The sequence below is a fragment of the Podarcis vaucheri genome, assembly GCF_965113315.1.
Source record: "Podarcis vaucheri genome assembly, chromosome: 8".
In the NCBI taxonomy this organism is placed as follows: domain Eukaryota; kingdom Metazoa; phylum Chordata; class Lepidosauria; order Squamata; family Lacertidae; genus Podarcis; species Podarcis vaucheri.
The window spans coordinates 29,333,211-29,348,284 of record NC_138766.1 but is presented as its reverse complement, the minus strand read 5'-3'; the positions used below and the strand labels follow the sequence as shown (position 1 = coordinate 29,348,284).

General features: G+C 43.2%; 1 protein-coding gene across 3 annotated transcripts in view; it reads right to left on the bottom strand.

The window, feature by feature from the left end:
- Positions 1-2,783: 2,783 nt before the first annotated feature.
- FARS2 (phenylalanyl-tRNA synthetase 2, mitochondrial) overlaps positions 2,784-15,074 on the bottom strand; it is a 200,766-nt gene continuing 188,475 nt past the window's right edge. For all 3 annotated transcript variants that reach the window (XM_082234531.1, XM_082234530.1, XM_082234533.1), the window contains one exon: positions 2,784-3,066. In XM_082234531.1, the coding sequence (XP_082090657.1) occupies positions 2,928-3,066 (139 nt within the window). In that variant the 3' untranslated portion in view covers positions 2,784-2,927. The remainder of the gene's footprint in view (positions 3,067-15,074) is intronic.

Genomic DNA, 15,074 nt, shown 5'->3' with positions numbered 1-15,074 from the left:
GTGGCTTCCAACAACTGGTATTCAGAAGCATTACTGATCACAGCCATTACGGCTAGTAGTCATCGAGACCCTTCCCCTCCATGAATCTGTCCAACCCTCTTCTAAAGCCATCCAAGTTGGTAGTCCTTCACTGCCAGTATTTACCGTATTTTTCGCTCTATAACACGCACCCGACCATAACACGCACATAGTTTTTAGAGGAGGAAAATCCGTAGGCATGCCACCCGTAGGCATTCCCTCCATAACACGCACAGACATTTCCCCTTACTTTTTAGGAGGAAAAAAGTGAGTGTTATGGTGCAAAAAATATGGTATTCACATGGTAAATACTTGGCATTTACCATATGGATCAGGGACTGGGGCCGCCATGGAGAGTTAGGTGTTGGGAACCTTTGCAAGTCCATGGCTGCGCACCCTAGAGGACAGATTTCTGGGGGCTGTGTACCAGTAATAGGTGAGGGGGTCAGAAGCAAAATTGGAGGAAAGAGGGCCTTTCTGATAGTTGCACCCACCCTGTGGAATGCCCTCCCATCAGATGACAAGGAGGTAAGTAACTATTTAACCTTTAGAAGACATCTGAAGGCAGCCCTGTACAGCGGTACCTCGGGTTACATACGCTTCAGGTTACATACGCTTCAGGTTACAGACTCTGCTAACCCAGAAATAGTACCTCGGGTTAAGAACTTTGCTTCAGGATGAGAACAGAAATCGTGCTCCGGCAGCAGCAGGAGGCCCAATTAGCTAAAGTGGTGCTTCAGGTTAAGAACAGTTTCCGGTTAAGTACGGACCTCCAGAACGAATTAAGTACTGAACCTGAGGTACCACTGTATAGCAAAGCTTCTTAATGTGTAATGTTTTATTATGTTTTTATATATGTGGGAAACTGTCCAAAGTGGCTGCGGCAACCCAGTCAGATGGGCAGGGTAATAAAACAACAACAATAGTACTAGTGCTAGTAATAGTACTACTAGTAGTAATAATAGTAGTACTAGTACTAGTACTACTACTACTAGTAGTAGTAGTAATAGTAATAAGGCAGCCCCTTAACCTTGTATAGCAAGCTTCTTTTCAGCCATGCAAAAGTCAGCAACGCTTCATCCTCACACACCTCTCCAGCCTTCACCTGTTGCAAGCAAGAGGCATTATCACAGTTACATGACACATTCCAGCCACAAGAAAGCATTTGAGGCCAGTGTGGGGTGCAGCCTGTGGAGAGAAGGTGTGGCCTGAGAAGGTGGCCTGAAATAATAAAGAGCACTGAAAGCTGGATAAAGAGGCCTGGGGAAACACATTTGATCTCTGGCCTGCGGTTCCTTGCCAACCTAGCATTTTTTTGCTGTGTGAGGCCAGAACAAGACTGGCCCCTGCCCCGTTTTCAATCTAAAGAAGGCTGACAGGGCTGGCGGTTGGAATCTTACTTCAAAACTGGCAACGGGGTTGATATTCTTCACTGACCTTCTAGTTTAGGGGGCACAGGCTGCCCAATGTTGCTGTGATCTACCAACGAAGAGAAGTACCCGTGTTTTGGCTTCGTATTGCAGGCATAGCAGGACAAAATGTCTGCCATGGCTCTCTTGCTAAGAAAATCAATTTGGTAATATTCAATACAACAGTGGAGGAGGCAGACAAATGTGCCAATACCAAGGAGAGGTAGAGTCACCAGACAGCGAAGAAAGAACTGAGGCAAAAAAAAACCCCACAGAAGCAAATGCTGTGTCTGTCAGCGGCCGCTAAATGACCCAGTGAGATAAAAGAAGCCTTGAGTGTGGTACTCCGTACCTGGCTCTTTTCAGATTAATGTTACTGTACTGGGAATGTTAGTTTACGGTAGAATTCGCTGGAGTCTGAAGTGGTGCAATTGCAAAGCAATTTGTGGCTGAGGTAATTCACAACTGCTTCCCTTCGCAGCAGCTTTACAAAGAAAGCCAGATAAACCAAATTAAGCCGTGGGCTTGTTTTGTATCCCAGCAAACCACTGTGCAGTCCAACTTAAAAAAAAAAAAACATTGTGCAAGGCTCAGGCCGCAACCTAATTAGTTTGCAGGGAATTACCTCCATCGCCAATTTATCTTATGCATGTTTACTATGAAGTAAAATCCACTGGGTTCAATAGGGCTTACCCCCGGAAGGAGTGCATAGGAATGCAGCCTTAAGAGTTAAAACTGCAAAAAGGGCTCAGCACCATGTCCATTAGGGATGTGGGTGGCACTGTGGGTTAAACCACAGAGCCTAGGACTTGCTGATCAGAAGGTTGGCGGTTCGAATCCCCACGACGGGGTGAGCTCCCGTTGCTTGGTCCCTGCTCCTGCCAACCTAGCACTTTGAAAGCACGTCAAGTGCAAGTAGATAAACAGGTACCGCTCCTGCGGGAAGGTAAACGGCGTTTCCGTGCGCTGCTCTGATTTGCCAGAAGCGGCTCAGTCATGCTGGCCACATGACCCGGAAGCTGTATGCCAGCTCCCTCGGCCAGTAAAGCGAGATGAGTGCCGCAACCCCAGAGTGTGACTGGACCTAATCGTCAGGGATCCCTTTACCTTTACCATGCCTATTAAGCATCTTTTTCTCCGTTGCAAAAAAGGGAGGGAGGACCTTCATTTTGTTGGCAGTCTAGCTTGTAATGTACAGTTGGGTCACATTCACAAGCAACCTATAGTTGGTCTGAGGTTCTATCGCAAGTGCATGGAACATCCTGTCAATGCAGAAATAGCACACACGTTCTGGAGTTTAATAACACACGAGAACTGATTAACAACGTACAAATTACCCAACAAGCGAATCACTGATATTTTCAGGAACTGTTATGTTGTTCACTTTTTATTACCTGAAAATTCCACCATTGCCAAAAGCTTCCACATGATAGAAACTGCTTTCAAACAGAAGGGGGTGTGGGCAGGGCAGTGATAAAAGAAAACTGGAGAATTCAAAGCTCAAAATCTTCCCTCTACTCCTAATTTCTGTACAACTGATTCCTCGATGGATTTATGGATGCAGTTTACTTCCTTCTGAGTCAAGGTCTTTTCCAAGTGGCGGTAAGTGATCTCGTAACAATGGCTGGTCCTTTTTGTCCTAGGAAACAAAAACCAGATGTTGGAGAGTTATACGTCAAATAAAAAAATATAGAGAAAGAGCACGCCCTCACAGTTACTTCCTGCTTTTTCTTGTCTTGTTGTTAATTACATATGCCAATACAAGGGATGGAGCATAATGCATAATTCACTTACAAGGAAGAGAAACCAGCAAAATTTGTTTTGTAGCCCCACTTGTATCTCAAAGGTACAACCATCATGCTTTTCTACTTTTAACATTCTTTCCCATCTTGAAACCTCGTACCAGTGGTTATGTGCCCCTCTGCTGAGGTGCCAGAGGGAAGTCAATTTTAAAATCATCGGGGGGGGGGGGGGAGACTGCGACTGCACCTTGGGATCTTCTGCCTGCTGTGAAATATCTAAAAAGAAGAAGGGGGTCAGGGAGAGGAGGAGGTGAAGAAAACCCTAGCAGCTAAAGAGGCATATGTAAAATTCCCAATGATTATTATTAAACCAATGATTTACCTCAAGCAAGTGAACCAATCCACATTCCCCAGGGCACAAAGGAACCAAACACACACACATTCAAAAGAGAGAGGGTTCGTACAAGGAGAGTGAGTATTATTTTACTCTGTAAAACACCATGTACATTGATGGTGGCAGGTAAATCAAAAATAACCCTTCATGCTTGTGATGAAGAGGTCTCTGGTCCACAAAGCTTATGCCACAATAAATCTGTTAGACTTTATGGGGCCACAAGGCTCTCTCCTGCATTTGATGTATGAGTCTTATTCTCAGTGTGTGTGCATGCACACACACACACACACCTGATGGGAAGGGGGACTAGGGAAGGTAAACAGTAGGGCCAAAAGGCCACTGAACACAAGCTTAGGCCACGATAAATCTGTTTGTCTTAACTGTGCTACAAGGCTCTTTTTTCTGTTTGTTGTAAGACAGCTGTCCTGCCTGAATCCTACAATAAATGCCCAATCACACAAGTCGATTGACTTTTTAAAAAATCAACAAGCACGCACTTGGTAATGTATTTAGACTGGTACCACACAGTCGTATTACACAGTGTTGTTCTGTATTAAATTTCTGTATGGGTTTCTTGGGGTGGAAGGGATATTTATTACCCACCCTGGGACCTTAGGGCGAAGGGCAGGTATCAAACAAACAAACAAACAAACAAACAAACAAACAAACAAACACTACTGCCACATGCAGAACATTGTAGTAATCCCACAATAATCCATTTCGGACTGCACTTCCTGTCCGCCAGGTTTCTTTAGAAGCACTTCCTGGGGTTGGAACAGACAAGCATGTGGGCTTGTAGTGCACATACGCAGGCAAGCTAGAACAGAGGCAACTTTCCTGTGAACCCAGCTACCCACAACTTCTCTTAAAGAGGACAAAAACAGGCAGCTTTAAAAAAAAAGGAAAGAGCTATGCGCCACTTAGGTGGTTAAAGGCTGCACCAATCGGTTGATCCTTTACCTGGAAACGTTGAAAGCCACTACTGCAGAGAACGCAGTTTGCAACACTGTCAAGAGCCGAAATACCCAGCCAGAAAAACTCTTGAGCCTGCAGTTCTGCTAGGTCAACAAATGCTAAGGATTAACACTGAGTAAGGAGGACATTATTTACCCAAACTGCACCTTCTGACAACTCCATCCGGCCTGCAATCACACAGCCTCTTTCTCCTTTCATTAAGCTTTAATTGATCTTAGCGTCACAACATACTCAGCCACAGCCTGAGGCTTTCGGGTAATGAAACACAGTAAATACACTGGAGCGCCACACAAGGGACGATGGGGAGAAACATAGCGCAGATATATTGATGGATTCTCGTGCCAAAAGGAGCATAAATAAAAACACCTCTCAGCAAATAAAATGGCTGAAACAAAAGACATTATTTTGTGTAATAGTGGCAGGAATGCTTGCATGATCAGCATTCCATATATGTTGACAGCAATGTCTACAGCTGAAGTTCATATGGACATAGGAGGCTGAGAGCTGAACCAGATTAAAAACATGCTTGTCTCTTTCATATGTGTGCATTTTAAAATAACAGTTGTGTGTGTGGAGGCGGGGTTATCTGGATCAGGACCATGACCTGGGCAAATGGGGTTTAATTCATCCCCCTACCTGCACAGATTTCCTGCTGAAAAATCTCCCTCCAGAAGGATGCCATTTACAAGGGGCATTGTGGAAGGATGTGACAAGAGTGAAAGGGTGATTATCCTCATGTGCTCATGAGGTCACAGTTTCCCCTATTGCAGGCATGTCCAACCTGAAGTTGACTATGATCCACAATGCAATATAAAAACTGGCACCCAGGGATGGGTGCAGGGTGGGCGGGCACCGGCTGCTTCCCTCAACATGTCAGGGGTGGCTGCAGGGAGGGCTGGTACACACTGACGGGGCAGGGGTGGGCACACGCAGCGTCAAAACAGCCCCAATGTCTCCAGGAGAGGGCAGGTGGCGATTGACCAAAATTCATTGCGGGATCTACCCGTTGATCATGATCGACGTGTTGGACATGTCTGCCCTATTGCAATGGGTTGGTGGAAGAAGAAAATGGTCTTCTCAGCAGTGGCCCCAAAGTTCTGGAATTCTATTCTGAGTAAGATCCAGCAAGCACAGCATTTTCAAATGGTCCTTAAAGACCCATCTTTTTACAATAGCCTTTAGGGGCTAATTTACTAACTGGGCTTTAGATGCTGATATGGTCATTACTGCTTTGAGGAATCATTGCTGCCATATTATTGTAATATTGGTTTGAATGAAGTCTATGTCTACACATTTTCAATGGCTTTTAACATTCTATTTTACGAGTATTAGGACATACACAGTTTGTAAATACGCACTTTGGGAGGCATCCCAGCTCTTCCCCTAAAAGTGGTATATAAGTTAAATAAACAAAAGAAAGAAAGAAATCTCAATTCCCCTTCCTATCCCCACCCCTGCTATTTGAAAAGAAGAGGAGAAAACAAGAGAGACGAAGAGTGTCTTTAACATCAAATCCAGTTTGGCCCTTATGCAGGCCATTAGTCATTCCATTTACCTCAGGTTTTACCTATTTATTTATTTATTTATTTATTTATTTATTTATTTATTTAGTCCATTTACCTAAGTATTACCTCATTTGTTTATTTAGTCAGTCCATTTACCTCAGCATTTCCTATCTATCTATCTGTCTATCTATCTGTCTATCTATCATTTATCTACCTCTATCTATCTATCTATCTATCTATCTATCTATCTATCTATCTATCTATCTATCTATCATCTATCTATCTATCTATTATTTAGTCAGTTCATTTACCTCAGTATTACCTCATTTGTTTGTTTGTTTGTTTGTTTATAGCCAACCCTTTACTCTAAGGGGCTGAAGATGGCGCACATGTTTTCCCCCCTTCCTCATTTAATCCCCACAACAACGCTGTGGGGCAGGCTAGGCTTAGAGATGATGACTGACTGACTGGTCCAAGGTCACTTGGGGAGTTTCATGGCTGAGTGGGGATTTGAACTCTGGTCTCCTTGGTCACAAGTCGACGATCTAACCATTTATACCACACCGACTCTCATGGACCCCGCTGCTCACATGCTGAAGACTGCTACAACCCTTACTCAATTAGTTTTGCAACAATTATAAGGCCATGCGAGAGAGGCTAGAGGAAAATATTGCAAAGTGATTAGAGCTGACAAACAATGGCTATTTCCTCTCTGTGTTATGTTCTCGAAACCGCCACATCTCACAGAGTGCAGATGATTACTCTAAACCATGCTATAAATTTCGGAGCTCTTGGCTCCAAGCCAGCTAATGGTAAGATGGCTGAAGCTTGCATGGCATCACACTGTCAATGGGAATATGATTTAAACCCACACCCCACCAATATATGTGTGTGAACCAGCGTAGACTTAAGACCTCTTGCTTTTTTTAAGGGGCAAAATTATGGAGGAAGGACTATATACAGCACCCAGATGGCATGGGATAAAGTGTGTGCCTCAAGCCAGAGAGGTTAATGCTTTGAGTCAGATGTCCAAAAACAGGCACAGGAAAAAGCAGAGAGCAACCAAGAATGGGGAAGAATTACATAGAAATGGAGTGGGAAGGTACAGGGCAGCAAGGGAACTGTTGCTTCATGACCAGGGCACCAGTAAGTGAAGCTTGAGATGGTAGACACACAGCCCAGCACAGTTTTGGCTGCAAGAGATTTAAACTGAGGTTTTCAATCTTTTGCAAGCTCTTGACGTTTTTGAAAGACCACACCCCCAATGTTGTTGGGCTGGGTGTCCACTGGTGTTAGTCTAGCACACCTTTGGACTGAGAGTGGGAGCTTGAAATATTACTCTCCTTCAAAGGCTTATGAAAAACAGTGGAAACAATGGACTCTGCAGCCTATGTTGCTTTTAGCCCTGGGGCGCTCATATGCTCCTCCTGATGCCTGATGTGAAATTCTCCTTCTCACATGCTGGAACCGCGAAGTTAGCTGGATTGTGCTGCTTTTAGTAGGAATGCTCGCAAGTGGTCCAACGGACTGCCTGTCAAGCACGCAGTCATGACAAGGTAACTTCCAACTTGACCTCTAATGCTTTGACTCCGCTAGGCAGCCACACAAAGGGCTTAAAGTCTCCTGGAGTTAAAATGAGGCTAGAACAGCTGACATCCTTCACACCAATGGATGGTAACCTCAGTGCTCCTTCCAAGAGTAGACAGGTGAGGAGGAAACAGGGCTAGCAAGGGGACAGTGGCTGAAATAATGAGTTTGTGGGAGATGTACAGAGAAAACTCTGCTTTGACATGTTGTGAGGACTATTGAGTGAGATTAAGGTGGCTGATGGGATAGCCAAGTCCAGTGATGTTTGGCTTGAATGCTACAGACTTTGATATATTAAGCAAGTGATGCACAGAACACAAGAACCTAACACAAAGCAAGGTAGTGTAAGTTAAGCTGCCGTAGGTGCCAACTCTCTGAGGCCATGGGTGCCTGAAGACCCACAAAATTCCCCATGGAGGAACTGGGCACCCAGAAATTTCAGTGCCAGGGCCATGCACACTGCATGGCACCAGAGCCCCATGGTCCCAAGGCCAAGCTGGCACTCCTTTAAGCTGCTGAAAAGTTACACCCCATTCAAATCCTGTTTGGAAGTGGGGGCTGTTGCTCTGTCTAAGCCTTTCAGATGGGGGGAAAGCCTTTAAAATAGTGTTCTGTGCCTGGTTGCTAAATCATGAGATTGCGCTGAAGGGGTTTAGGATCCAGTATGGTCATCACCAACTTCTGGCAGGACCTTAAAAAGGGTATTTTAAAAACTAAGTCTAGAAGAGTAAGACGTATAGACCTCACTGAAAAGCTTACTCACAAGTTAAAACAGGCAAGAGGAATAAAACATAAGGACTCTTTTGCTAGAGACTAGTGAAGCTTGATTCCACATCTGAAAGTGGAAACCAGTCCCTAAGGATTATACTAGCATACGGACTTCATGATAACCAATTTTCATATATATATATATTCCTATTTATAGAAAGGTTGACCATTATTGTGTGGGAATTGCTATTGCAAGGGTGAAGATATCTCCAGAGTGATGTGATGTTATTGTTGTTGATTATGATAACACAGCTGTAAAATGAGAATAAAAAATTAGAAGCAGCAGCAACAACAAGGCTAGAGACAGATTTTCAGTCCTGTGAGTTGAAGGTAATATAGAAAAGAGGAGTAAACCCATATCACATTTGCCCTGGCAAACAGTTTTGTAGGTTTGGATCATAATTTCAAAAACTTGCAATGCTTGTTTGATCAGAGGCAACAGGATAGTAGAAAACCATAGTAAGTGGAATATCTCTCTCAAACCACTCCCAATTCTCTTTAAAAAACTACAGTTTGATTCCAGCCTTAATTGTATTATTACAGCCTTGTGTGCTGGAAGAATAGACAGAAGCAGGTGATTATACTATGCCAAAAATGTCACTTTGCTAAAATACCATCTGTATGCTCTAGAGGAGAGATGCTTAGCTGCACAGACCATTTCTCAGAAAGTCTGCCACAACAATGCAGCCATCTGCTGGCCTCGGTCACCGAGGCTTTTTGTCTGAAACATTTCCAAGAAAACAGGAACCCAAAGATTTGGGGATCTTCAGCCAACACGGAACGAAGAAGGTATCCATGACACTGAGACAAAAACACACCATCCATATGCACACATATAATAATTTCTGAAACTACGCCAGAAATGAAATCAACTCCTTATCAAGTTAACCAAATTATAATTTAGCTGAAGTCCCAAAGAAAGATATATTGGAAACCACCCCAGGGATTTTGAGTTATGACTGTTAATGGTGTTTGGACCTATGCTAGTAAGGTTTCCCCCACATGAAATCCATTAACCAGTAGACCAGTTTATTCCTGTAAATAGCAGGAGCACCGCCTTGCCCCCACAACTGAGGGGGCCTGAGGCCGCGCGACATCAGAATGCTGTGTGCACATGCCCCATGGCATGCATGTTTGATGTTGCAGGGTGTGAACGTGTTGTGCAGATGCCCTGCAGTTGGGACACTGCAGAACTTTGGGGGCCCCCGGCCCCTTCATTGAACATTTTGTTTGGGGGGCTCGGACCCTCCACAGCCCCGCATAGATGGCACCCCTGGTAAATAGAGTGAATGTCAGCATGGGGGGGGGAATCCATAGCTTCCAATACAGAATGGTGACCTTGAGTTTCACAGACTTAAGAAAGGAGAAGATTTGCAAGAACTGGAATTTTTTTTTTAATCCAACAGAGCAGTCTTGGCATGCTTCCTTCAGGAGGGAATTTAATAATGTGTGCCACAGTTGAAGAGCACCCATCCATTTTTTAAACAAGGCAGAGTTAGGCAGGTGTCAGGGTCCTATAAATTCACAGATGTTTGAGAGGTCAGTCCTTGTTATTTTCAATAAGGTCTTTGGCTCCCTTGATTACAAAGGCACATTTTTTAAAGTCTGGAGAACGACCTGCAAACACCCAAGAACCCTACAAAATTTAAACATTCTTTATAATTGACTGGTCACCAACAACCTTCTATAAGTAGTTTCTTTTCATTTTTCATTTTCATTTCCTTACAAAATGAAAGGGCTGGATTTTGTATGGGGGAATAGAGTGAATTTATTTTATTTTATTTTTAAAAAGAGAAGTGTGGTACCTTTTTCAGTCCTTATTACTAATAGATCAAACCAGAAAGTTATTAATAATCAGGAGGAACTCCCCCCCCCAATTACATGTTAATACTAAAGGCTACAAAAAGCATTACTAAAAATAAGATTACTGTCAGATTAAAAATGTATTCAAATAATAAACTAAAAAGAGAATTTATAAAAGAATTTAAAACAAATTGGAAGGAAGCAAGGCCAAATCAGAGTGGCAGGAGGTGTCTAGACATTTCCCTTTAATGTTTAAATCCATTCACTAGGTTAATATCCAGGGAGTTCACCTTAAAACTGTTCAGTGTGAGAAAACAGGCCAAATATTGGCCCATGCAAACAATGCAAATATCTTTTCCTCTCAGGATCAAACACTGTAACCATGGTTGCAACAAAAATAGACAATGAGATGCAGTGCTTTTAACAAAACTGAGATAAATAAGGAAACACTTAAGGCGAAATTAGAGGAGAAGAACAGGGCCAAAAATGGCAAAGCTGTGTCGCATTCTCCCTCCTCTCCCCTTTAACACGTAGTAATAGAAATATGCAAAACAGCATCATCGTGTTGTGCATTTCTACACTTCCCCGCTGTGGCAGTGGGTTGGGGAAACACGCATCGTGGTGATGTCATCTCACACCTTTCTGTAACTGAAAGTTACTGTGGAGTCTCAAAGAGGAGTTCGACAGAATGGTAGGGTTTTCGATTTTAGCAACATCTGAAGAAGAAGAAGAAAATACCCAAATTCTACATGGAATGCTCTCCAAAGTTTGCAAACAAATTTAAGGAAAGCATGCAACAATCCACTTTTTCATTTTGCACAATACATGAACTTCGCTTTACCCAATTTATTCTTGCAAGGAGTGGAACGGTGGATGAACGTGGAGGCAGGGAAAGTTATGGAGATTGGCATTAGAGAAGCCTCTAGCCTGGCCCATTAGTTAGATTCACTGCTCTGGCTTATTTCTGTGTCGTATTATTGCTTCACTGTATCTGGTTATTGTTAACTGTTGCTCACATAGTTATTCCTTTACAGTGGTACCTCGGGTTACATACGCTTCAGGTTACATACGCTTCAGGTTACAGACTCCGCTAACCCAGAAATAGTGCTTCAGGTTAAGAACTTTGCTTCAGGATAAGAACAGAAATCGGGCTCTGGCGGCGCAGCGGCAGCGGGAGGCCCCATTAGCTAAAGTGGTGCTTCAGGTTAAGAACAGTTTCAGGTTAAGAACGGACCTCCGGAACGAATTAAGTACTTAACCTGAGGTACCACTGTATTAGGTGCTTTTTTTCTAAAAACAAATGTTTAGGGCTACTCTCATTTTGACTCAAGAAAACCACCATTTTATACCTCAAATCGGGGAAAATAAATACAGTAAATGGACAAAAGTACAAAGATTCACAATATGTTTAGGGGTATGTATACCCTTCTCCCCCCCAAAAAAAGCACTGCCTTTATTTACTGAATTTCTATCTTGCTCTTGCTCCCAAAGGTGTCAAACAACAAGTGATAAAACATCTTTAAAAGGCTTGTTGAAAGAGGAAAGTCATCAGCAGATGTCCAAAAGGGATCAGAGATGGCACATGTCTAATATTCAAGGGGAGGGCCAGTTCCACAACCCAGAAGGCCGAACTCCTACATTGTGTGGAACAGACAACACACACAGCTGCAGGTATCAGACGGTCCTAGGGTTGCAGTGTACCGTTGCAGTAGTCCTTGCTGGAGCCTGCACCCACATTTGCTGGTATTGTAGCTCACAGATCAGACACTAAGACCGCAATCCTGAACACAACTTTACAGGCTGCTTATGAATGAGTGACTTCCAGCCCAACTTCATAGGTAGCATTTACAGAAGCCCATCTCCACTGATCTCTGAATGAGCTGAAGAATTCTCCTCTGTGCAGGGAATTCATGTTGCCCATGGGAGAAGCCATAATTAGCAGAGTGAAGGGAACAATCTTGTTCAAACGGGTTAAATTCTGAGCAATTTTAAATTATCAAAAGATTAGGGGGAAAGCAGAAGGTGACAGAAGGAGGAAGAGAGATTCAGTAGAATAAAAAAAACAACAACAACAACCCCAACCCACAACACTTTTGATTTTAAATGCTAATCTTAGGGCTGTTTTGAACTTTTAAGAGCCCATGTGACCACTATAATTGCATGAGCAGAGACATATGGAAGGAGAGAACTCATGCATTTCCCCTGAGCAAGGATTTTCTTTGAGTGCCCAAGGCACCCCAAAGTTTCTGCTAAGATTCTGCACAAGTTTCTGCCTGCCATGTTAAACGGTTCAAAGAGACACTCATCTCTGTCAATGCCCTCTTCGCACTTCCAAGCCAGCTTACTCTTGGGAAAGTGGCAGGAAAACAGGAGCAGTCAAGGCTCCCTAGGAAAAGGCTGACAATGACTACAAACCTAGTTAACTTCAACCTTCAGAGTGAGTTTGCACTCAGTTGTCATAAACTCCCAAACCGAGGGCATTTGTATTCTGAACCCCCACAATCACAAAATGTGTCACCACCACTATTTATAACCTGAATATACCCATGTAAAATTGTAATGCTTTTATACCATGCAGTAGCAAGAGCTTAACATGTGACAGCCCTCAGTTTCTGTGACATTAGCAGAAAGCGCAAACAACGCTCATATTCATGGATTGCAAGTTTCATCTTTGATTTTGGGGAAAACAAGGTGAAACATTCGCCCTAGAAAACAGAATTCCAGCTGTTTCAACAGCTTTCAACTGACTAGTGGCCTTGATTAAGGCCCCATTCCTCCAAGAAAGAAAGAAAGAAAGAAAGAAAGAAAGAAAGAAAGGACCCAATGACACTCAATGTAAGCAAAATTATGTATTTGATTGGGTCAACTTCTGGTGGTAAGCGCATGCAAAAGTTCTAGTTCACAAGAGTTCTTTGTGAGGAACAAAAGTTCTGCAAATTGAGTTCTATGACATCCTGACCTCTCACCTTTCTGCAAAGCCCAGAATAAATGTGGATGGGCAGCACCCATCCTTGTGAAGAAAAGGAAACTTAACTGGATCATAGAACTGTAGAGTTGGAAGGGACCCTGAGGATCATCTAGTCCAACCTCCTGCGATGCAAGAATATGCAGCTGTCCCATACGGTGATCGAACCTGCAACCTTGGCGGTATCACCACCATGCTCTAGCCAACTGAGCTATCCAGTTAAGACAAAGTAGATCAGCCTTCCTCAGCCTGGGCCCCCCCAGATGTGTTGGACTCCGCCATCCCTGACCACTAGCCATGCTAGCTAGGACTGATGGAAGATGAACTCCAAAACATCTGAAGGGCATCAGGTTCAGAAATGCTAGACTAGATAGCTGTACTAGACAGATGGGCACATGTACACAAAAAGCATTCTGTGGGGCTCAGCTAAATGAGGCTCTTTATGCTCTCGACTCTTTCAAATCCTACTTTCAAAGATTTTCAGAAAAACGAAATTACAATTACATATAGGAATGAACTTTCATCTACTGCAGCTCCTCTGACATTTACAAGAAATCTAAGCTTACAAAGGGCAGTGTGAACTACTCATGACTATGTCTCTGTTTTGCATCTAAGAGGGGCCTTGCAGAGATTATGGGAACAAGCTGGTATTTTGACAAAGATATATTGTTCCCCAATGAGAACACAGAAACTGGAAAACTACAAAACATGTTTTTTTGGGGGGGGGAAGCACCACATTTTTTAAATATTACAGTTCATTTCCTCGGAATAAACAAACTAATGAGCTAGAAGGCTACCAGGAGCACTGAAACTACTAGCATATTTGCAAAGCTAAGCGGGGTCTGGTATGGTTTCAAATTGGATGGGGGACCATGTGTTGAGATTCTTGCATTGCAGGAAGATGGACTAGATGACCCTCAGGGTCTCTTCCAACTACAGTTCTATGATTCTTACATGTGGCTTGCCACCTGAGATTGCACTGTTAAAGTATTCTTGTACTTTAAAAAAGCAACAACTGGGATTTTAACACCGTTGATGAAATACTTCACTGGAGAAAAGGTGCATTCTGGGAGCTTAGAGGAAACAGTAGGAATGGGCCAGAGATGATCCACCTGTGAATATAATAAAAGCATCTGGCTCCTTTCCAGATAATTAAAAATATATATTTAAAAAAACCCCACACACTTCCCAGTGACAAAACACACTGCAAATGATATTTTGGAAAAATGGAAACCCTCCTCAAGAGAATTGCTGGATCAGAAGACATCTAGATCGCCTGCAACGTATGTAAACAACTGTTTTTCTACCGAATGGGAACATAATCTGTGAATGCACTATGTGTTGTGGTGGCTGGGCTCTAAACTAGGAACTGTTAAGCTACCCAAAGCTAGGTGTGTGCTCAGCTCATAGAGTGATATTCAGATAGCACCTTGGCTTTCTACTCTTGCCTGGTCAAGAGAGAAGAACCTCTTGCATTTTGGCAGTAACACCAGACCCTGACTGCAGAAACTCTGAGTTGAAGACCTCAACTGTCAATGTCTCTTAATGGCCCAGACACCATAAACCCTTTTTACAAAACAATTCCACACACAGCATTCCCATGTGGAAGGGGAGGTGGGACGGCGGAGATCATAACAGAGGAAGTAACTGCAAGGCCGGATCCCATTCACCTCTCCATATGCTTTTATCCTACATAGAATTGTAGTGTGAAACCTGTTCAAGTGTTAATCAAAGTGAAATTATTTTATTTTAATTTAATTTAGCGTGAAAAACATCTGAGGAAGCTCAATCGATCAAACCTTTGTGGCAGTCCACATGAGAACTTTGCAGAGTCTTATATTTCCCCATGTGTAAACAGTAGGAAACTAGTAGGACCTGCAGCAAGATTCCCAGTCTCCCAGTTTTCCA